At 34.4% G+C, this 21525-nt stretch overlaps 1 protein-coding gene across 2 annotated transcripts in view; it reads right to left on the reverse strand.

Annotated features, from left to right (window-relative positions):
• Window positions 1-21525, reverse strand: part of LOC128223819 (calcium-binding mitochondrial carrier protein SCaMC-2-like) — a 36548-nt gene that overhangs the window by 7818 nt on the left and 7205 nt on the right. For both annotated transcript variants that reach the window (XM_052933237.1, XM_052933235.1), the window contains 8 exons: window positions 17797-17920; window positions 17265-17352; window positions 10423-10534; window positions 6142-6300; window positions 4893-5054; window positions 3677-3784; window positions 1899-2066; window positions 757-901 (listed from right to left, as the gene is read on the reverse strand). In XM_052933237.1, coding sequence (XP_052789197.1) covers window positions 757-901; window positions 1899-2066; window positions 3677-3784; window positions 4893-5054; window positions 6142-6300; window positions 10423-10534; window positions 17265-17352; window positions 17797-17920 — 1066 coding nt within the window. The remainder of the gene's footprint in view (window positions 1-756; window positions 902-1898; window positions 2067-3676; window positions 3785-4892; window positions 5055-6141; window positions 6301-10422; window positions 10535-17264; window positions 17353-17796; window positions 17921-21525) is intronic.

Raw genomic sequence — 21525 nt, forward strand, 5'->3', positions numbered from 1 at the left:
GGTATCATGGACAGTCATCGTTAAGGATTCAGATTGCATTTTCTTTTGACTGACATTTCATTTGAGTAAATTATTATGACTTTCATTTGAGTGAGAAATCATGAATAAAGGACAAGCATTCAGATATAATTTCTTTTTACTGGTGTTAATTTGAAAAAATAATGAATAATGTATGACTTAAAGTGCCAGCCATGTGCATGATATTCGATTACAGTAATCAGCCAAATTGATCAAAAGCCATCTGTTCCATTTCTTACATTATAACTTATTTTAGCTTGCAAAATTAAATAGAACCTTTGTTCTTCAAGTTAAAAAAAAAAATTCTGTTCAAAACACAAAATGTAATCCAGGCAATATTTTTGTTTCAACAGGTGCTCCGAAAATATTTGTCTTGTAAAATGAACTCAACGGTTACACACAACTAGTTATCAGCAGGCCTTACAAATAATATCTAGTCACTATTGTTTCTGCGGTACTCAAAACAAAATGATGAAAATTAGACAGTTTTAAGGCCACTGCCACTTAAATAAGACAAGAATTAATATAACTATGTAAGATACAGTTGAAACCCATTGACTTAATCCATGGTAAGGCCAAAATACTTCTGTCAAGCCTCGAAAAATATTGAGCCAAGCGGGCATACTTACATGGTTCTTTACAGGCCAACAAAGAAATTGAACTAAGCGATATTGGGTGAATAGGTTTCAACTGTATAACAATAATCAATAACAAATAATCAATAATAAAATAGCCTACGTTCAGCCTGTAGTTTTGTGCGTATAAGAGCGAGTGGATAGCTGACAAGCTGCCCGCACGTGGAACTCGTAGCACCGCACAATACAAGGGCAACAATCCCGGGATCAGCACCCTCGTTTTTACGACGGTAAAGCTTCTTTAGAGTCTGAAAAGAATTGGGCAAAATACATTATGTTCCTTGTCCATTTGTTAGAAAACCAAATTAACACATATTTAAAATATTTCAGAACTCTTTGTTGAGATGACAGTGTGCTAACCACTGCATTTACTGGGCAAACCTCCAATCTTTAAGCAATCTGATGTTTAAGGCGTGTCCACCTCTCATCCAAAAGGCTGTGGGTTCAATCCCCACCAGGGTGAGAGTGCTCTTGTGGTAAATGAGTTGGCCTTTCACCCACACCGCTAAGGTGTTGGGTTCAAACCTCACCAAATGTACTTTCTCATCCTATCCTTTTAGCTACTGTACTAGCTTTCATAACACTAGAGATGGTTTCTTAAGTTAGCCTTCTTAATTTAAGCACTGATTTCAAGGCATTTACACAAAATTGGCTCAATCAAAGATTGGCTCATTCAAAGACAAAAAATAGAGTAAGTTTTCAATCTGTTAAAGTGTTGCTTTACCATCCTAATGCTCTAAGGTGCTTGTTCATAATTATTAAACAAATATGGCAGGAAACGTTACATTTTGCCAAAAAACCATAAGTAAAGCTTCTAAAAAAGAATCATTATAAAATTCTATGACACAGACTACATTTTGAATTAAACATAGTTTCTTAATCATACTCAGATGATGGCCAGGAGGCCTGCAATTAAAATATGGACACTTCTTTAAAGCTTTTTAAAAATGAAAAAATTAATTTTAAATAATAAGTTTTTTTCAAGAAATATATATAACAATTTCAATATTGACACTTCAATTACAGAACGTTAAAATTATCTTATGATGTTTCTGTAATACTGACTCAAAAATTTAAAGTGCTCAATATTGATTTCAGAATTTACTCAGAACTCAAATCATTCCCCAGTTTCATTTATTCTTAACTTAACATGCCGGGTCTGAATATATTCAGACTTAGTTGTGTAAAACCTGATCCATGCTAAGTCCGGATATTTTTTGACCCTAAAAACATTCACTAACATACCTCGTATATACACAGATCAGTGCCAGCATAGGGAATAATGCCTATAATATTTGGTAAAAAACCACGGTAGAACACACCAGCCCCCTCGTGCTTGAAAAGTTTCGCCGCACAGTCAACCATTCCACTATACTGGCCTGTTTTTCGCAGCGCTAGACGGGTCTTCAATACCTGGAAATGAATTTGTTAAATTTAAGATACAATAGGCAATGTAATAAGAGCTGATATTCATCTCCTATCACATCTGGCTTACAATAAGGACAAAACCTATAGTCTCATTTTAGAGTGGCAGAAACAATAAGTGTAATCGCTATTATGAGAAAATGACAAAAGACAATATATCTTGCACTTAATCCCAAATAAAAAATGTACCAAAATATATACAATAGTTTTAATTTTACCGATGAATAAATATAGAAAAAAAAAAAGATTTTATGAAGGATACCTTGCTTAATTTGAAAGAAAGGTCAAGCAAACACAGTATTTCAACCTTATGAGAAAAGAGGTACCACTGTAAGTCATTTAGGACCCACCAGTCATTTAATGTTTGTGTTTTCAGCAATAAAATACACGGTTACTATATACATGGTTACAATCTTGTGATCAGTAATTCATATTTTTTCCAAAAATATATTTATCAGAAAGTAATAAAAGGTTTATCACTCAAAATTTATGTTTGTTATACATGTGTTAGTATTGATTTTAAATAAGAGTGTCACTTTAAGACTGTGCTAAGGCTTGGCCTCTTCCGAATGGTTGCTGATAAGCCCTGATCATGTTAGGTCATATTTTAATCCCTGACTGCGGGCCGATTCAATACAGATCTTAGTCAATGTAAGATGTACACTGAAATTATCATAAAGGAGTTGTAGAGGCAATGGAAATATGCAAGTTTCTAATTAATATAGGGTTAAAGCCATGATAAACTGTGATTATGTTTTTTTTGGGCAGATTGTAAAGAAATCTGACAGGAATATTTACATTGTATCATAGTTTCATTTTCTGCTACTTTTTTGAAAAAATTCAAGCATTTTTAAAAATGACGACAAAGTTAAGGAAATAAACAGAAACAATGTGTTGCCGTTTGTGAAGTTTATACAAGACTATTTAAGATTATTTCAGTAACAACTAAGTCATTATTGGTGGGTGTTACATTCTGTTTGGAAGCACCCTTCTGCCCTCATGTTGACCAAAATGTGCAGTCCTGCCTTCAAAGAATTAAATGCTTAAGATAATCATACATTTCTTTTGTTTGATTCTAACTTGAAATATGATTATAAATTCAAAGTCTTTTGCTTTTAACCCGTTCCTTCCAACAGAAATGGCTACATCAACCTCGTTATATCAATTTAAGTAAAATAGCGTAAGGCCAAAAAATAAATAAAAATAGTTTGTTTAGGGTAACCTTCCCAAAATTTCTAGGTAGGGTAGGTAGGGATTTTTATTTTTATTTTTCAAAATCTGTTGTAAGTTCAGAGTCTTGCACATGGCAGTCTTTCCTACATTACTGTCATTGCCTGACTTTGTTTTATCATATAAACAATAATTCTGATTAAAATCTGCATATATCCGCCCTTCGTAACTCTCCATCAGCTAACAAATATTTTTTTTGCTCAGAAACGGAAAAAAATAGTTAGGGTCGACGCATTTTTATAGGTAGGGGTAGGGTCGGGTTACCCGAAACGAACATATTTTTTTTTAGGCCTAACAATGACTCTTTGTATAGTGAAGTATAAAGGCGTCTCTCTAAAGGAAACAGTTATACTTGGTTTACAGCCTACCTCCATTGGATAAATGATGGATTGAGATATGGCCCCAGCTGACGACCCTGCCGCAAACCGTTCCAATGGTCCGATCTCCTTTCTGTCTCCCCGGAACATCCCCTTTATCTTAAAAACAGATTATGTTTGTAAGTATATGTCAGGTTGATGGCCTGAGGTATGATATCAATTCTTTTCAAAAAGTCAGACATTCTTATAACTTAGCAAAAAACTTAACATAAGAAACAAGCTGAATTGGGAAGTAAATATTTAAAAAGCAGTTTTCAGCATCTAAAAAATGCTGCCATTTGATCATCAATGTTATTTATCAAAAAGAGATGTTACCGTTATTCACCTAAGAGTTCGGACACTCTAAATATTCGGACACCCATAATTATTTTCCAAAATAATTTATTTTGCGTACCTAATTTTCGGACACCAAAAGGACATCAATCATAACTTTTACAGTTACCAAGTTTCACAGACGAAGATTATTGATTTTTATCTTTACAATGCCTGGCTAGATTACCTAACCGTATACACCACTGTGACAAGTTAAGGAAGTGTGATATATTTATTGGAGGATTAAAGAAACAACAAGGGCAATCAAGGGATTAAGAAAACATAGACAAGACATGTTTGTAAAACGATCTGCCAATAAACTTTCAAACTAGTACCACACTTAAAGACTGTATGAAGCAATAATTGTACAGTTATACATTAATCCTGCATAGCAATGTCCATGCTCTCCACGAGATCCTCGTGGGTATAACTGTAAGTTGTGTGACGTCACACAGTGTGACTCTTTGATCTGAAGCCGATAGAATGTGTTTATTCAGTTCATGTATACAATGGTGTTTTAATTAACTTGATGAAGGATTTACACTTATAGGCGTAATAAATAAGTTTATGACCATTGATTACTACGGATAAATTAATAAGTGGTAAAATGCAAACATGAAGAAAAAAGGCAGGTTAAACAAACATGTGAATAAAATGTAAAAATGGTAATTTTCTATGTATTCGGACAGCGAAAAATATAATTAATTTAAGGTGTCCGAACTCTTAGGTGAATTACGGTAACTACCTTAAAAGTATTGTTAAAAACATGTTACATCATGGTCACTAAAATTCTATTTTTAGCAACAGGAATCTATGATGTCATATTTTACACTCATGTCATATTTACAATTAGACCTGTTTTTACTTGTCACGATTCATACACCTGTCAACATACCTGTTCATAAGCCATGAACTTGATGGCAGACTCGGGGGCTATCTTGATCACATTGACCCCGTTTCCGCGCCACAGAGATTTTACCCCACCCTCCTTCAACATGTGTCGAAAACCGTCTCGTATAGTCAATTTATCCTTCTTTTCAATTTTCCCACCATGAACCTGGAGAAATAAAAGTAAACAAAAAAATATGTGCAATTTCACTCTATCCGCTTTTAACAAGTGACGAAACCTGTTCTTTGTAGTCATATTGCCCTTCTCTCTGCACTTCATGGAATTTGCTAGTTTGATCTAACTGCTTTATTGAGTGCTTAAATTTCCACAAAATTTATCTCATTCCTTAAATGAAACCCGAAACCTTCAGTAGACTTGTGAAAAATATTTATTGTAAAGATAATACATACAGTGCCAAGATATAATGTGTCCATGTAAAGTAAATGTTGGTCTAATAAATGCTTTCAGTCCTTTGATTTTGTTTCATGAGTTTTCATTATAGTTCTCCCCCTTTGTAATAATTTGGACATGGCAGATGGTTGAATTATTTGGATTAAGATTTACTCTAAAAACTGTGCATGAATTACATAAAATTGTTTACATTTTTGATCAAATACAATATTGAAATATTATGTTGCAGGAAAAATGATGTCATATATTATTATTCTTTCCTGATCAGGAAAAAAATATTAATAATATAAACAAGCACACCGCATGACAATTGTTGTTGTACAGAAAGAAACTTGGTAGAAAGACATTTTTACAGACAAGAATTTGACTAAAAGAAATATTAAACTAAACTGGTTTTCCTCCTGTACAACTTTGACCACTTGCCTTTAACTGTCTCCATGGCCTAGTGGTTAAGCACCCGCCTAAGGGGCAGGAGGTCGTGGGTTCGATCCCTGGCCGCATCATAACAAAAGACGTTAAAAGTTGGTACAAGAAGCTCCCTTGCCTGGCGCTCGGCATTTAAAGGGAAGTGCTTGGAAAATAGGTGTACTCAGTACTGGTTTAACCCAGAAAAGTTGTACCCCGTGTATCGGTGTTTTACTCCGAGCACTTAAAAGAACCAAGAGGTCTCTTCGAAAAAGAGCTAGGGTATCGCACCCGGACTTCCTTGTATCCCACCACTGTCTCTTCAGCATGCTGTCCCTCTAGCAAAAACAAATGACTCTGTTGGAAATAAGTGCTTGCACTTTCACAGATTATCCTTGACCGCAAGGTCTAGGAAATACATACATACATAAAAACCTACCTGGAAAAGAATTTTCAGTCTGTCAAGTGGCGCAGTGAACGTTCTTGAGACGGCTCCTGCCGTTCCCCCCGCAACCAGATGGCGCCACCACATCCCCGTTTGCATTTCTTTCTCAGTGAAGTCATCAGGAATGATGGTGTTGTCGCCAATGTCAATTATCTGGAATAAAAGGAAAGGGCTCGGTAAGTTTTCCATAACATATCAGGGGGCTGTTTCAACACAGCAATACTACAGCTAAGTATCTCTACTTATTGTTGAACATCTCTACTAAGGGGCCGTTTCAACACAGCAATAATATTGTTGAATATCTCGACCAAGGGACCATTTCAACACAGCAATAATACTAGTGTATATCTCTACTAAGTGGCCGTTTCAACACAACCATAATACTGTTGAATGGCTCTACTAAGGGGCCATTTCAAAACAGCAATTCTACTGTTGTATATCTCTACTAAGGGGCCATTTCAACACAGCAATAATACTAGTGTATATCTCTACTGAGTGGCCGTTTCAACACAACCATAATACTGTTGAATGGCTCTACTAAGGGGCCATTTCAAAACAGCAATTCTACTGTTGTATATCTCTACTAAGGGGCCATTTCAACACAGCAATAATACCAGTGTATATCTCTACTGAGTGGCCGTTTCAACACAACCATAATACTGTTGAATGGCTACTAAGGGGCCATTTCAAAACAGCAATTCTACTGTTGTATATCTCTACTAAGGGGCCATTTCAACACAGCAATAATACCAGTGTATATCTCTACTGAGTGGCCGTTTCAACACAACCATAATACTTTTGAATAGCTCTACTAAGGGGCCATTTCAAAACAGCATTAATGCTAGTGTATATCTCTACTAAGGGGCCATTTCAAAACAGCAATAATACTGTTGTATATCTCTACTAAGGGGCCATTTCCACACAGCAATTCTACTGTTGTATATCTCTACTAAGGGGCCATTTCAACACAGCAATATTACTGTTGAATACCTCTTCTAAGGGACCAGTTCAACACAGCAATATTACTGTTGAATACCTCTTCTAAGGGACCAGTTCAACACAGCAATAATACTGTTGAATACCTCTTCTAAGGGACCATTTCAACACAGCAATATTACTGTTGAATACCTCTTCTAAGGGACCAGTACAACACAGCAATATTACTGTTGAATACCTCTTCTAAGGGACCATTTCAACACAGCAATATTACTGTTGAATACCTCTTCTAAGGGACCAGTTCAACACAGCAATAAAACAGTTGAATATCTTTACTAAGGGACCATTTCAACACAGCAATAATACTGTTGTATATCTCTACTGGCTTAAGGGGCCAATTCAACACAACCATAATACTGTTGAATATCTCTACTAAGGGGCCATTTCAACACAGCAATATTACTGTTGAATATCTCTTCTAAGGGACCAGTTCAACACAACCATAATACTGTTGAATACCTCTACTAAGGGGCCATTTCAACACAGCAATAATACTGTTGAATATCTCTTCTGAGGGGCCATTTCAACACAGCAATAATACTGTTGAATATCTTTACTAAGGGACCATTTCAACACAGCAATATTACTGTTGAATATCTCTTCTAAGGGACCATTTCAACATAGCAATAAAACAGTTGAATATCTTTACCAAGGGACCATTTCAACACAGCAATAATACTGTTGTATATCTCTACTGGCTTAAGGGGCCAATTCAACACAACCATAATACTGTTGAATATCTCTACTAAGAGGCCATTTCAACACAGCAATATTACTCTTGAATATCTCTTCTAAGGGACCAGTTCAACACAGCAATAAAACAGTTGAATATCTTTACTAAGGGACCATTTCAACACAGCAATAATACTGTTGTATATCTCTACTGACTTAAGGGGCCAATTCAACACAACCATAATACTGTTGAATATCTCTACTAAGGGACCATTTCAACACAGCAATAATACTGTTGAATATCTCTTCTAAGGGGCCGTTTCAACACAGCAATAATACTGTTGAATATCTCTACTAAGGGGCCATTTCAACACAGCAATAATACTGTTGAATATCTCTTCTAAGGGGCCGTTTCAACACAGCAATAATACTGTTGAATATCTCTACTAAGGGGCCATTTCAACACAGCAATAATACTGTTGAATATCTCTACTCAGGGGCCGTTTCAACACAGCAATAATACTGTTGAATATCTCTACTAAGGGGCCATTTCAACACAGCAATAATACTGTTGAATATCTCTACTCAGGGGCCGTTTCAACACAGCAATAATTCTGTGGAAATCTCTATTAAGGTTCTCGCTCTCTCGAATCACTACAAGTATTTTCCAACTCTTGTTAATTTTTCACAGTCGAGCCCCTGAGGCCATAAGTCAGCAAATGTTTTATTTAGAGTGATGAAACTTATCACAATCATACTTATAGCTATACTAAATTGAATTGGAGTTACTGAACCATTTTTTTTTTAAAGTTTTGCACATTTTTTTAACAAGTTCTCACAACAATATTCCAATAAAATGCACAATGCAGACACACACCAGCACCATAAATACAAATAAAAATTTGAACACTTGCAGATAAGCTTAAGCCAAATATGTTGGAAGTTTATCGATTCTTAATAAATCAAACTACACGATACTTATCCAATGTTAAGTTATCGCCAAGCTCTGTTCTTCATTCAAGCATTAGCAGACAAAGCTGTTTACAATATTAAGGTTTTAGCTAATGAGATAAAGGTAGGGTGCTGCATGTTGTCCATTTTTTGTAGCACACCTCTGCCCTCATGGCAACCAGCATGGGCACACTTCTACCTTATTAGAATTGATAATAAAATATATCCTTTGTGTTGTTGAAAACATTAACATATCATTATGAATTAATACAAACAAAATTATTTAACAATTAAACTTTAAACTACTTCAATAAAACGCATAAAAAAAATAAAATCCAAATCATGTTATTGAAGTTCTTAACAGCCAGATAAAATGCGCTCTTAAAACTGTTTTCTGCAACACTCTGCACTTTTAAAAACTTAAACACTACCTTTACAACACATTTGGAATTTGACTATAAATTAAATGCTAGATTATCATCCCTGTCTGCCTCCCTTTTTTTCTGCCCCCTAACCCTCCCTTAAATTCTATTGACTTAAATATGTTGAATAGTGTCTGTATTTGCATATATCAGTCCAGTACTGTCAGGAAACGTTGCTTATTCATAAATACGGTGTTGATGCATAAGATGCACAAAATAGAATTGTTAAGATCACGTGTGTGGTTTAATGTCTAGAAACACATATATATATGGTTCTTATGCAATAAGAAAGAACATGAACACAAATTCAACACTTCAACAGTTCAACGGTCATCTTAGGAAAATAAAAAAATAAAATGCCATCCCAGCCTCCATTTAAAAACAAATTATATGAAAATCTAGCAATCAATTTATATAGGCCTTACATGCATGCAAAAATTACAAATTACAACAGAAGGTGCTAAATAAACCACTTTTTAGGGACAAACATAAATAAATAAGGCTTATTGTTACATCAGATCATTGGCAACTGTGCAAAAAACACTTCTAGTTTTGAAATCTTACACACAGGCAGACGTTAAAAATTGATCAACAATATCGGACATTTTATTTAAACTTACTTTAAACTTTCTTTCCATAATCTTTGAGCAGGAAAATACAGACATTTTTTTAATATTTTTTTGCTTTGTACAAGTTAAAGCTGCACTCTCACAGATCGAACGATTTGATAACTAATTGTTATTTTTATCTCAAAATCAGTTTTTGGCATTAATGCTTTCAATGTAATGTCTTGTAAGATAACTCCTAATAGAACCGATCTCAATTGTTACATTGTAACGCTTTCAAAACAAATATTATCAATTTTCCAACTTAAATATAAAAAAAACTATGATCTAATCTTTTCGCATCAGTCTTAATTACCTTTTTTCAGACATTTAATCAAAATTTGGCACCTTCCAAGACAAAATAAAAAGAAGTTGATGAAATTGTCAATCTGTGAGAGTGAACCTTTCGGATTTTGAAGAATAATTGACAAGTATTGAAATAATTGTGCACAAACATATGAATGACACTTATTTATACATTTATTAAAAAGTACAATTATTTTCTTCAATCCTGCGCCATTTAATTTCAGTACGAACTACTTTTCCCAATCTTATGCATTATTATTGAAGATATTCCTGTGTCAATCAGTATGAAACTACACACATTCCTCCCCTTGTTAAGAACTTACAGTCGAATGTCTCCAATTGTGTAGTACATCATTAAAATTGTCGCTGGGCCGAAGTAAATGGTACGCCTGCCACTCGCTGCCGTCGATCTTTCTAGTCCCATCACTGTCTATACTGAAAATACATTGATGAGAGATATATATATGAAGCATTACAAGTCTCAAAACTATGTCATGAAGATTCACTGTTCGGCAGTAAATGGTACTGTGAACACAAAACTAAACATAAGCTAAAAATGGCCTAAAAACTAGGTCATAAAAAAGGTCACCGAAATGCAGTAAATGGTTTGTCTTCCGTTTGTTTGTCTCCCGCCGTTCTATACTATAAGTAGACCTTAAATTTATTGCTAGATTTTCATTCCCCTCTTTTTTCGCTGCCCCTTAAATTGTATTAATTAAATAAAAATGTTGAACTAGGGTCTGAATTTCATATTGGTTTGTACTGTGTGGAAACAGTGTATATCCATACATGCTCTGTTGTAAAAACATTGACCTTGACCTTTGGAAAGCAGTCCATTAAATACAACACCATCTTTTGACCTTGACCATAGGGAAAGCAGCTCTTTCTAATACAACTACAACACCAACCTTCAATCTTGACCTTTGGAAAAGCACCCCTACAAAAACAAACTTTGACCTCAACATTTTGAAAAGCAGCCCTTTTATTGCAACACCAATCTTTGACCATGTGACCTTTGGAAAACCAATCTTACTAAAACAACATCAATATTTGACCTTTGACCATTAGAAAAAGCAACCCTTCAAAAATAATAAGAAACTTTAACCTTGAAATTTTGAATAACAGCCCTTAAGTAGAACACCACCCATTGACTATGACCTAGAGGAAAGCAGCCCTTCTCAAACAACACCAACCTTTGAAATTGACCTCTGGAAAAGCAATCTTACTAAAACAACACCAATCTCTGACCTTTGACCTTAAGAAAAGCAGCCTTTCTAATACAACACTAATTTTTCAAGCCAATCATAACTCAATCAAATAAGAAAACAAAGCCAAAACATTAATGATGTTCCAATGATCGATTATAATCGAAAATCGATTGGTTGGGCCTGAAATCGGCGACAATCGTTAGTATTTAGTTATAATCGATTATCAAAAAAAAAAATTATATATATATTAGTAAGTGTTCAGATGTTATCTTTAACAAAATGGCTGATGAAAGCCACAATGAGCAAGAAAATGAACTATTTTTTATACAACAACACTTAATAACTTCAATCATAGACATAAGGTATATGCATATAATGATTAAGAGTTTAATACTGTACATGAATAAAACTACAACTCGGATACTATCTAGTATATTAAAAACCGATTGTACTATCGATAATCGGTTACTTGAGTGGAACCGATCATCGATAGTAAAATTGCAACCGATTCCCAACACTACAAAACATTCATCTAACATATCCACATTAAATCATCAACCCTTATCAGAGTGGCTGACATTTTGTGATACCCGTTGTAATCTTTATCTTGGTAGCTGCACACTTACCTGTACTGGAAAAATAAACAAGGAAGCTCGACTTGTCCAAAGTAACAGGATAATAATACAACATCACTCATTAACCTGTCAGGAGAGTTGCTGAATTTTGCAAGTGAAATACATGGAAAGAATGCATGTATGCCAGACCATGTGGTAAGGTTATTAAGAAAACATGAATGTCCCTTGTTTGCAGTACAGCTACAATAATGGGTTTGGTTAGCCTTTTTTTATTAGGTTTTATATTAGAACATAATTGTTATATTAGAACATAATTGTTACATTAGAACATAATTGTTATATTTGAACATAATTGTTATCATTGGAGAATGGTGTTAAAGTTATCTTCTGTATAAAGGTTTAAATGATTGAAACTACAAAATTTAATTAATTCGCATACACAAAAAAATCCCAGCTGTAGGGTCGCCACCTATTTTGTAGGCAAGGTCGGGTAACCCAAAACCCAATGTACTTTTTAGGCCTTATACTAGGAATAGAATGTATATGTCCATAGACTACGGAATAATAGGAATAGAATGTATATGTCCATAGACTACGGTAATAATAGGAATAGAATGTATATGTCCATAGACTACGGTAATAATAGGAATAGAATGTATATGTCCATAGACTACGGTAATAATAGGAATAGAATGTATATGTCCATAGACTACGGTAATAATAGGAATAGAATGTATATGTCCATATACTACGGTAATAATAGGAATAGAATGTATATGTCCATAGACTACGGTAATAATAGGAATAGAATGTATATGTCCATAGACTACGGTAATAATAGGAATTTTAATTCTCTGCAAGATGGGAGACTTTGTAATTTTTGTCTGAATATTAACAACATGAATATTACTGATTGTGTATATAAGGATTTTTTTTGTAGTAAATTATATATTATTCATAGACACTATTTGTTTTAATTGGTTAACATTGGTTAACATCTGGAAACAATATAAATGATAACTGCTCATCAATTAGTTCTTTAATTGATGATACTATATAACAAGAGGCACATCAGTGCCTGTGCTCCACTGGCCAAAAGGTTCAAGCAAAGACCACCTAACGAACATTTTCGTCAAGTTTCATAGAAATACAATCATCAATTTTTTTCAGGAGAAGTTATTTAAAAAATTTTTTACTTTAATAGCTCTGGCTGCCATGTTGTGCAGTGGACCGAAATGATTTGGGCAATTTGAGTAAAGGAGCACCAAACAAACATTTCTGTCAAGTTTTATCGAAAAAAGGTCATCGGTTTCGACGACAAGTCATATAAAGTTTTTTTATTTTTTAGCTCTGGCAGCCATGGTGTGCAGTGGACTGGAACCATTTAACAAATTTTGGTTAATGACCACCCAAGGAACATCTGATCATCGGTTAACATTTAATCTGAATAGATTATGAAGCAAATATCTAACCTGAACAAGAACTGACGAGATAGAATCGACTTGGTGTTTCACTTACACTTTTCGGCCATTTAAGTTACTAAAAATAGCTGTTTCATAAACTTTCAGAATGTCACTTAAACGAAAATTAATGTTCAGTCTATATATACTTTCCTATGTATAAATGTAAGGTTTTTAAATTGATCTTTTTGTGAGAACTTTATGCTTATATGTTTACTCATAAATTATTATTGTTTAAAAATTATTTAAAGATGCTATACGTGAAAAATTAAGACATTATTTTTTTTTCTATTAAAGGGAGGTAATTCAGTAGTAAAATGTAATCAAAGCTATTAAAGCATGGCATTTCTTTTCTAACCATGTTGATATTATTACAGTCTATTCAAGCAAGATGCCTTTTGTTTTTACATAGTACCCATAGGTTCTGAAAAACAAGGAGCACTATTCCCAACAGAAGGATGTCACTCCCTATCACTGCATGAGCATCATAATAAAGAAATGTTTACTCAAACTGCAAGCTGCTCAATTGAAATAGGTATTTACCTCAAGCATACAGTTTTATAATGTGGCAAAATAGTCGGACTACTAGATTGTCATTCGGACTAGTAAAATATGCCATTATGCTAGTCCAACTGGCTAGTAGGTTAAAATGTTTTTCGTGAAGACTGCGGACGAGAAGTCCTTAAAGGTTTTTCTATTTTTAACTCTCGCATATGTTGTGCAGCGGACCGGAACCATTTGGGCAATTTTGGTTAAAGGGCATCCCGATGAACATTTATGTGAAGTTTCATCAAAATCTGATAATCGGTTTCTGAGAAGATGTAGTTTAACGTTTTTTTTCTATTCTTAGCTCTGGTGCCCATGTTGTGCAGCAGACCAGAACTGTTTGGGCTATTTTGGTTAAGGACTACCCAAGTAACATTTCTGTCAAGTTTCATTGCAATACGTTCATCGGTTTCTGAGGAGAAGTCGTTTAAAGGTTTTTCTATTTTTACCTCTGGGGGCCATCTTGTGCAGTGGACCGAAACCATTGAAGCAAATTTGATAAAGGACCATCCAAGGAACATTTCTGTTAAGTTTCATCAAAATCTGATCAACGGTTTCTGAGAAGATGTTCTTTAAAGGTTTTTTTGCCCTGGCAGCCATGTTGTGCAGCGGACCGGAACCATTTGAGCAATTTTGATTAAGGACCCCCCAAGGAACAATTCTGTCAAGTTTCATCAAAATCTGCCTATCCGTTTATTTTTAGCTCTGGCGGCCATATTGTGCAATGGACCGGAACCATTTGAGCAATTTTGGTAAAGGACCACCAAAGGAACATTCCTGTGAAGTTTTGTCAAAATCCGCTTATCAGTTTCAGAGGAGATGTTGTTTAAAGTAAAAGTTTACGCACGCACGCACGCACGCACGCAGGCACGCACGCACTCACGACGGACAATCTGTGACGACATAAGCTCCATGGCCTTCGGCCAGTGGAGCTAAAAACTAGCAATGTATATATATAGATGTATATCATCTATTGAATATGATAAAACATGTAATAAGTACTTGTTATCTTTAAGTAAATAACATTTTAAATTTAAATTATATGCATTGCAAACTATAAATAGAATAATTTATGTCGAAAGCGTTTATTTTGGGAAAGGACTTTCATCAGTTGTTTACCATCTTCCAGTCCAATCCTATATTTTGACCCTATATTATGTTAAAGATCGAAATAACTGTTGTTTTGTAAATTGTTGTGTTTTATTGAGTGTCTGTCAGCCTGTACATGATGTATATTGAAATGACTTGAATTGATATGTTATTTACCATGATTTGTATAGAATAATAATTATATTCAAAACATCAATAGCTCTTGTATACAAATGTAAAAGTGAGATGCAGATGTTTTATGATTTATCAATAGCATTTTGTTTTTGTTTGTTTGTTTTATTTCATAGAATACCACATTGTACAATTATAAATGCATTATTAAGTAAGTTAATAAGTTGTAGGTTTATCAATAAAAATTGATGTTTGTTATACATGTATATATGTATTGATTTTGAATAAGAGTGTCACTTTAAAGGTATAATTTAAGTGCCTTTTCCCAACCAATTTGGAAAGGGGATAATCTGAGCATTTTTGATTTAGGAAAAAAGTGCCAATTATGATATTTTGGGATTCCCATACATCTTGAAAATAGGAACATTATACTTATTAAACTATGCTTCAAATTCTTGGACCACTACAGACTCTTGAAGGCCAGTTTCCCAATGAATTACGCATGAAATTGATTGTTAAGCCAATTTGTCATATTGACATAAGGTATTAATAATAATGGTATCCCTGAATAACTTTATATAACTATACCAGGGATGTGATTGACCTGGCAACTGGAGGGCTGGAAACCATTTCGGCCATGGGTTCTTGGGGTACTTTTGGTGTCAAAAGCACACTGCCGTAGAAGAAAAACTGGCTTTTTAGAAGCTCTTTTGAGGATCCTTCTGACTTTAAATTTGAAGCAAACTGGAATATCAACTGTATCAACCAAATGCACACTAGTATTTTTTTTTATCAGCTAAAAAAAAATCTTTTTTTTTTGAAGGGGGAGGGGGGGGGGGGTACCTTGGGCCATAAGATCCGCAGAATTCCGCGAATCCGCGGACAAATCACATCCCTGCTATATATAGAATAAAATCAGTAATATTCAGAGCTGAACATTATTGATTCCAATAAAGTCCAGGCAAGACAAACTCAATCATTATCTTGGCTCTATGTTGCTATGGTGAAAAGTAGAGGCTGTTTAATATTGAACATCTTGGCCATATTTAGTAGACATCATACTGTACATTGACCTTTAACCTTAAAGTGACCCGCTCAAGTTTTTGAACCAAGAACAAATTTCCCAGGTAATGCATCTGATAACGTCTGATAACACTTATTTTATATTTATTTTACTCTATGATATCGAAATTGCAGAAAAAAATAAAGTTATAGTATTAACAAGTTTTATTTGGATGCAAACACCATGCTTAAAAAAACAAGAAAGAACTAGAAAACCGACACCTTAACTACAAGGCTACACGGACTTAAGAATAGACTGATAACGTCACATGATAATGTCTATCAACCAATCATGCAACAAGACAGTCTTAATTGAAAGACCAATTGCAATGTAAATGCTAATGAAAATTGTTGTCTTCAAAAACTTCAAAAAGCTGAAATATCAACATTTGCTATCAATGCTAAGGGTTCCAGCTTTTGGTATCTTAGTTTACACACTCTTAATGATTTGCCACACATTTTTTGCCATACAAAAAAGTGAATTTTACCAAAACATTAGCAAGTCCCTTTTAAGGCCTCATTTAAGGGATGTCTGGACAGTTAATTCCCAGCTATGCATCGCCTGTTTATTTCCACTAGGGCCATATTAAAAATCCAACTTAGATTGAACTTAAGTTTTATATTAGAATCAAAGTGTTTTGATTGGCTTGTAAATTTAGCTGACCAATAGGCTGAATGGAATCACTGAGGCATGTCTAAGGGTAAGATCAATATAAAATACTGGCCCTGGTATCAGCGCAGGGTGCTTAATTTACTGTGTAATGTTTATTGACTAATTGCCATTTAGGGCCGTGTTCTAAGAAATTATAGGGATGTTTTGAATAAATACAAATGCCTGTTGATAAGCAAAGCTTCAAAATCCATTGTTTTTCAGATATTTTAATGCGCTTTCGCAACAACGCTCTAGACCACTGAGAAAAGAAAGAAAAGCTAAAATTAAGCATATTAAAGGGATTTTATATTGAACTAAAGTTTTCTTTTATTTTGAGCCTAGCGAAGGGTTATGTTTACCATCCTCTCAGTGCCATTTATACACTCCGACCTCCTTCATCACATAATATTGAACTAAAGTTTCAGTTTATTTTAAACCAACCTGCTGAGTAAGTTTTCTGCCTCGTCTTTTGATATGGACATTCCTGATTCTTTGAAGGCAGCCATGATCTCCTCAACGTCGATAAGACCTGCAAATAACGGCAACTTTAAAAACCCATTCTGGCGTATCAACAGTTACAATCAAAGATTCTGGATGGTATAGTTCATCGATTTTACAAAATCGACCAAAGAGCATAAGTCGCAAAAAAACTGCATAATTTTAGTCCGCGCAATTACTACAGCACTTTCTACAACAGCACCACTACGAAAGTATTCAAAGTAGCCTAGTATGAGTCCAGTTTAATAAGCTTAGCGTCTTTTTATATTAATCAAGGCATACTAACAAATAGTTTTTTAAAATGTCCTTTCATTTCACACAGATTTATTATAGCTTGGTTGTTAAAGGGACTTGCTCGTGTTTTGTAGTATGCACGAGCTCTTTGTTCCATTTGGTAACGAATGGTTAAATTGTACCAAACCATTTCATTTGGGACTGATAACATGAAGAAAACTTTAAACAGTAAATATCTCACCATCTTTATTTTTATCCATTTTGGAAAAGAACAGTTTAATTTTTTTGTCATGTTCTGACGCATATCGCAGAAATTCTTCGAGGTTAATCTTCCCATCCTTATCACTGTCATGTTTCATCAGTTTCTGAAAAAAACAAGCGGGAAAATGTAAACTACATGGGAGTCAAGCGGGAAAATGCTTAATACAACGGGATTAATACAAGTGGGGGAAAATGTTAAAAATATCAGGTATGATAGGGAGAACAGACAATTTCAATGATACAAAACATGTACATCTCAAAATTACAAGTAATTATTGACAGAAAGGTAGATCAAAGAAATACATAAATTAAAAGCAAATGATAATTACATACCTCAATAATCAAAACATAAATTTCTTGGGTATAATTTCTTGTACAAAGCAGTAGCATGATCTTCTGATTATGCACCAGTCAATTGTAACAAACCCCCCCCCCCCAAGGTCTGGAGAATAGCGGGGACTTTGACTTTCGGTCCAGCCAAGTCCTGGTGAATCAGGATTTAAGAACTGCTGGTTAAATCCCCCCGCACCCCAGGTATGGACCATTGCCCGCTACTTTGGCGCGAAGACAAAACCACCGCATTCACCCGGCACTACGGGGCCACATGAAAGGTTAAAACACGGCCCATTCCCCCCTCTTTCCCTGGGCCTTACAATTCACTGGTGCATTAAGAAAAGTATTAAGTAAAGTATGTCAGTTCAGAAAAAATCAGTTTTTACCATTTTACGTTTTTAACTAATATCATTAAAAGTGTCAGGAACAATTTATAAGGCAAACCAAATTAACAAATGGTGTGGTTATGGTTAAATCTTGTCGAAACACATGTAAGGAAAGGTATTTTTTTCTGATTTTTTTTCATTTTTATCAGACATTATGATAAAACTTTATCATCAATAGGAAACGGCATAAATGTAATCTTCAGAAAAAAATATTTTACACTACATATTAAAACACACATTTTTTTTAGTTGACAGACTGTAAAAAATGGTATGGTCGGCACCTTTTTCGTAGGCAAGATGGGAACCCGAACCACAAGTGGTTTTTTTGGCCTTTAATTTAAAATGAATGTACAAGAGAACATGTCTAGTGAGTCCTTAAATACATACACACTCATTAAATGAACAATTCTTCTGTTTTCTTATTTTTTTCTATTAACAAGCTGACAAACAAAACAAAAATTATTTAAATGAGAACCATAATGAACTGAAAAGACTAAAACATTATTATACATCAAAAATCAATATTTACACCTTGACTTCCATTTCTTAAATAAACAGCCTTTGGGCAATTGCAAATATTTTCCAATAAATGCAACATCTTCGGATATGTTCGAATCATGAATCATCATGTATTGATATAAAAAACGTACCATTCTTTGTTTTTTGTAAGCAGGCTACAACTTTTTTTAAACATTAGTTAAAAGTTTACTTTACAGTTTGTTAAATGTATCGTTGACTTAAGCGTTTCAATTTTACATTAAAAAGTTAATTTATTTTGGGACTATTTTTGTCCGTAGCAATAAAATGCGTTAACCGGTTGGATCGTTCTATTTACAGCATGGGTGAGAAAGAATTACTGTTAGGCTTTCTTAAAAATGAAATTAAGTATTTTATTAACAATTCTGAAGGGAATAATGAACTATAGATGTACATACAAGTAACAAATTGCGTGGATGCCCAACTGCGTGCATACACCAATAATATGACAGCAATCATGCAATTCATTCCTTAAATATTACAAAAAAAATAAATAATACAGTATATATACCAGTGATTTTTTAAGGAAATATTTTTACAACCTGTGCCTTGCAAATTGGGGAAAAAAAGTCAAGATTGGGAAAATTACAAAATCAGAACATATAGCAAATGTAATGGCAAATATACATGTTTTCACCTTCTTATGGGTACATTATGCTGTGAAATAGTTATGGGTACATTATGCTGTGAAATAGTTAGTCTTGTCAAAAACTTTATTTTTCAAAAAATACATTGCTTTTTTATTCATCAACATAATCTGCATTTATCAAATTGGGAAAATATCATAAATTTTGGGGAAAATGGACAATTTTTCGCAAGGGGAAACAGCTTTTAGAAGGCAGTAAATTGCGCCAAAAAAAATCACTGTATACACAAGTTTATTTTTTGTTATTTGTTAAGAATATAAAATTAGTATGCACATTTTATTTAACAGCAGTTTAAACAAAATGTCAACATACTTTAAATTATTTTTATCAGGTGAATGATCGAGTTAGACTGCAGTGTGTCTGTTTTATTATCAATACATGGTATGTCGTAGAATAAAAATAAAATATGAGTGCTCAAGTTGTTAGTTAAACATCTATAAATTTAAACCAAAGCATCCTAACTCGAAAGTGAAGGTCAATGAATGTCCTTTATACTGTGACAAAAAATGAACTGGTATACGACAAAAATTATCTGGTGTATACCGGAGCTCCAACTAGTATTGGATACTCGATTTCTGGATTTAACAGCCCTGTATACACCACTGACTCCACAATTATGGGTTATCAATGAAAAGTGTATTATGGGAAGGTACGCTTGAAGACATAATTCAATAATATAGAAAATGATGAATGAACAGTATATGATGCATGTAGCTTAACGTCACTCTGACTGTTTCAAGAGAAATACAAAAATATTTCTTTGAAACTAAACAAATTAAATTTATCCAAGTGAAAGAGATTCATCCACAATTGTACCGAAATTTAGTATTTTATTTCACCTCATAGAAGCATTTGCTGAAATAGTTTGTATAAATACTATAAATCAAATTCGTTATCTTCATCACATTGAAATATTGAATTATCAAGCATATTGAATCGATTATAATTTGTAATATTTTAAACCTTAAGGTGACCATTTATTTCAGACATTGTCATATTCAGGTGAAAAGATTGTTTTTATCAAATAAGTAAAAAGTGACAATATCCATGCACTTATAATTACCTTTATTTAAACATTTATGTAAAAGAGCTATCTTGCATTAGTAACTTTTGACAAAATAGAGAGCTTTAAATGTCAACAAGGGGAATCAGGCACTTGCTGTGCTAGGGACACCTTGCTGGCAACCTGCTAGTACCCCAACAGTGTGGCAGATGACCAGTGGGTGCCAGGGGTGTGGGGGCATGACGCAGGAAAATAAGAGGTTTGGTAGATATCCAGGGGCGTGCTATGGAAATATAGAGGGCAACTTGGTACTATCCCAACAGTCAAGTAATCTTCCTAAGTACAGCCAGACTCTGTGATGACCAGTGGGAGCCAGGGTGTGGGGGCAAACAGCAGGTAGTTAAGGATTTAGAGGTGGCATGTTTTATCCAGGGGAATGCTATGGAAACCTAGTGAGCAACCTGGTAGTACCCTTACAGTCAAATAACTTTCCTAAGTACAGTGAGACGCTGTGGTGACCAGTGGGAGCCAGGGTGTGGGGGCACACAGCTGGTAGTTAAGGATTTAGAGGTGGCATGTTTTATCCAGGGGAATGCTATGGAAACCTAGTGAGCAACCCGGTAGTACCCTTACAGTCAAATAACCTAAGTACAGTGAGACGCTGTGGTGACCAGCGGGTGCCAGGGTGTGGGGACGAGACGCAGGCAGTTGAGGATTTAGAGGAGGCTATCCAGGGACATGCTATGGAAACCTAGTGAGCAACCTGGTAGTACCCTAACAGTCAAGTAAACTTCCAAAGTACA

Source organism: Mya arenaria, chromosome 17 (assembly GCF_026914265.1).
Source record: "Mya arenaria isolate MELC-2E11 chromosome 17, ASM2691426v1".
In the NCBI taxonomy this organism is placed as follows: Eukaryota; Metazoa; Mollusca; class Bivalvia; order Myida; family Myidae; genus Mya; species Mya arenaria.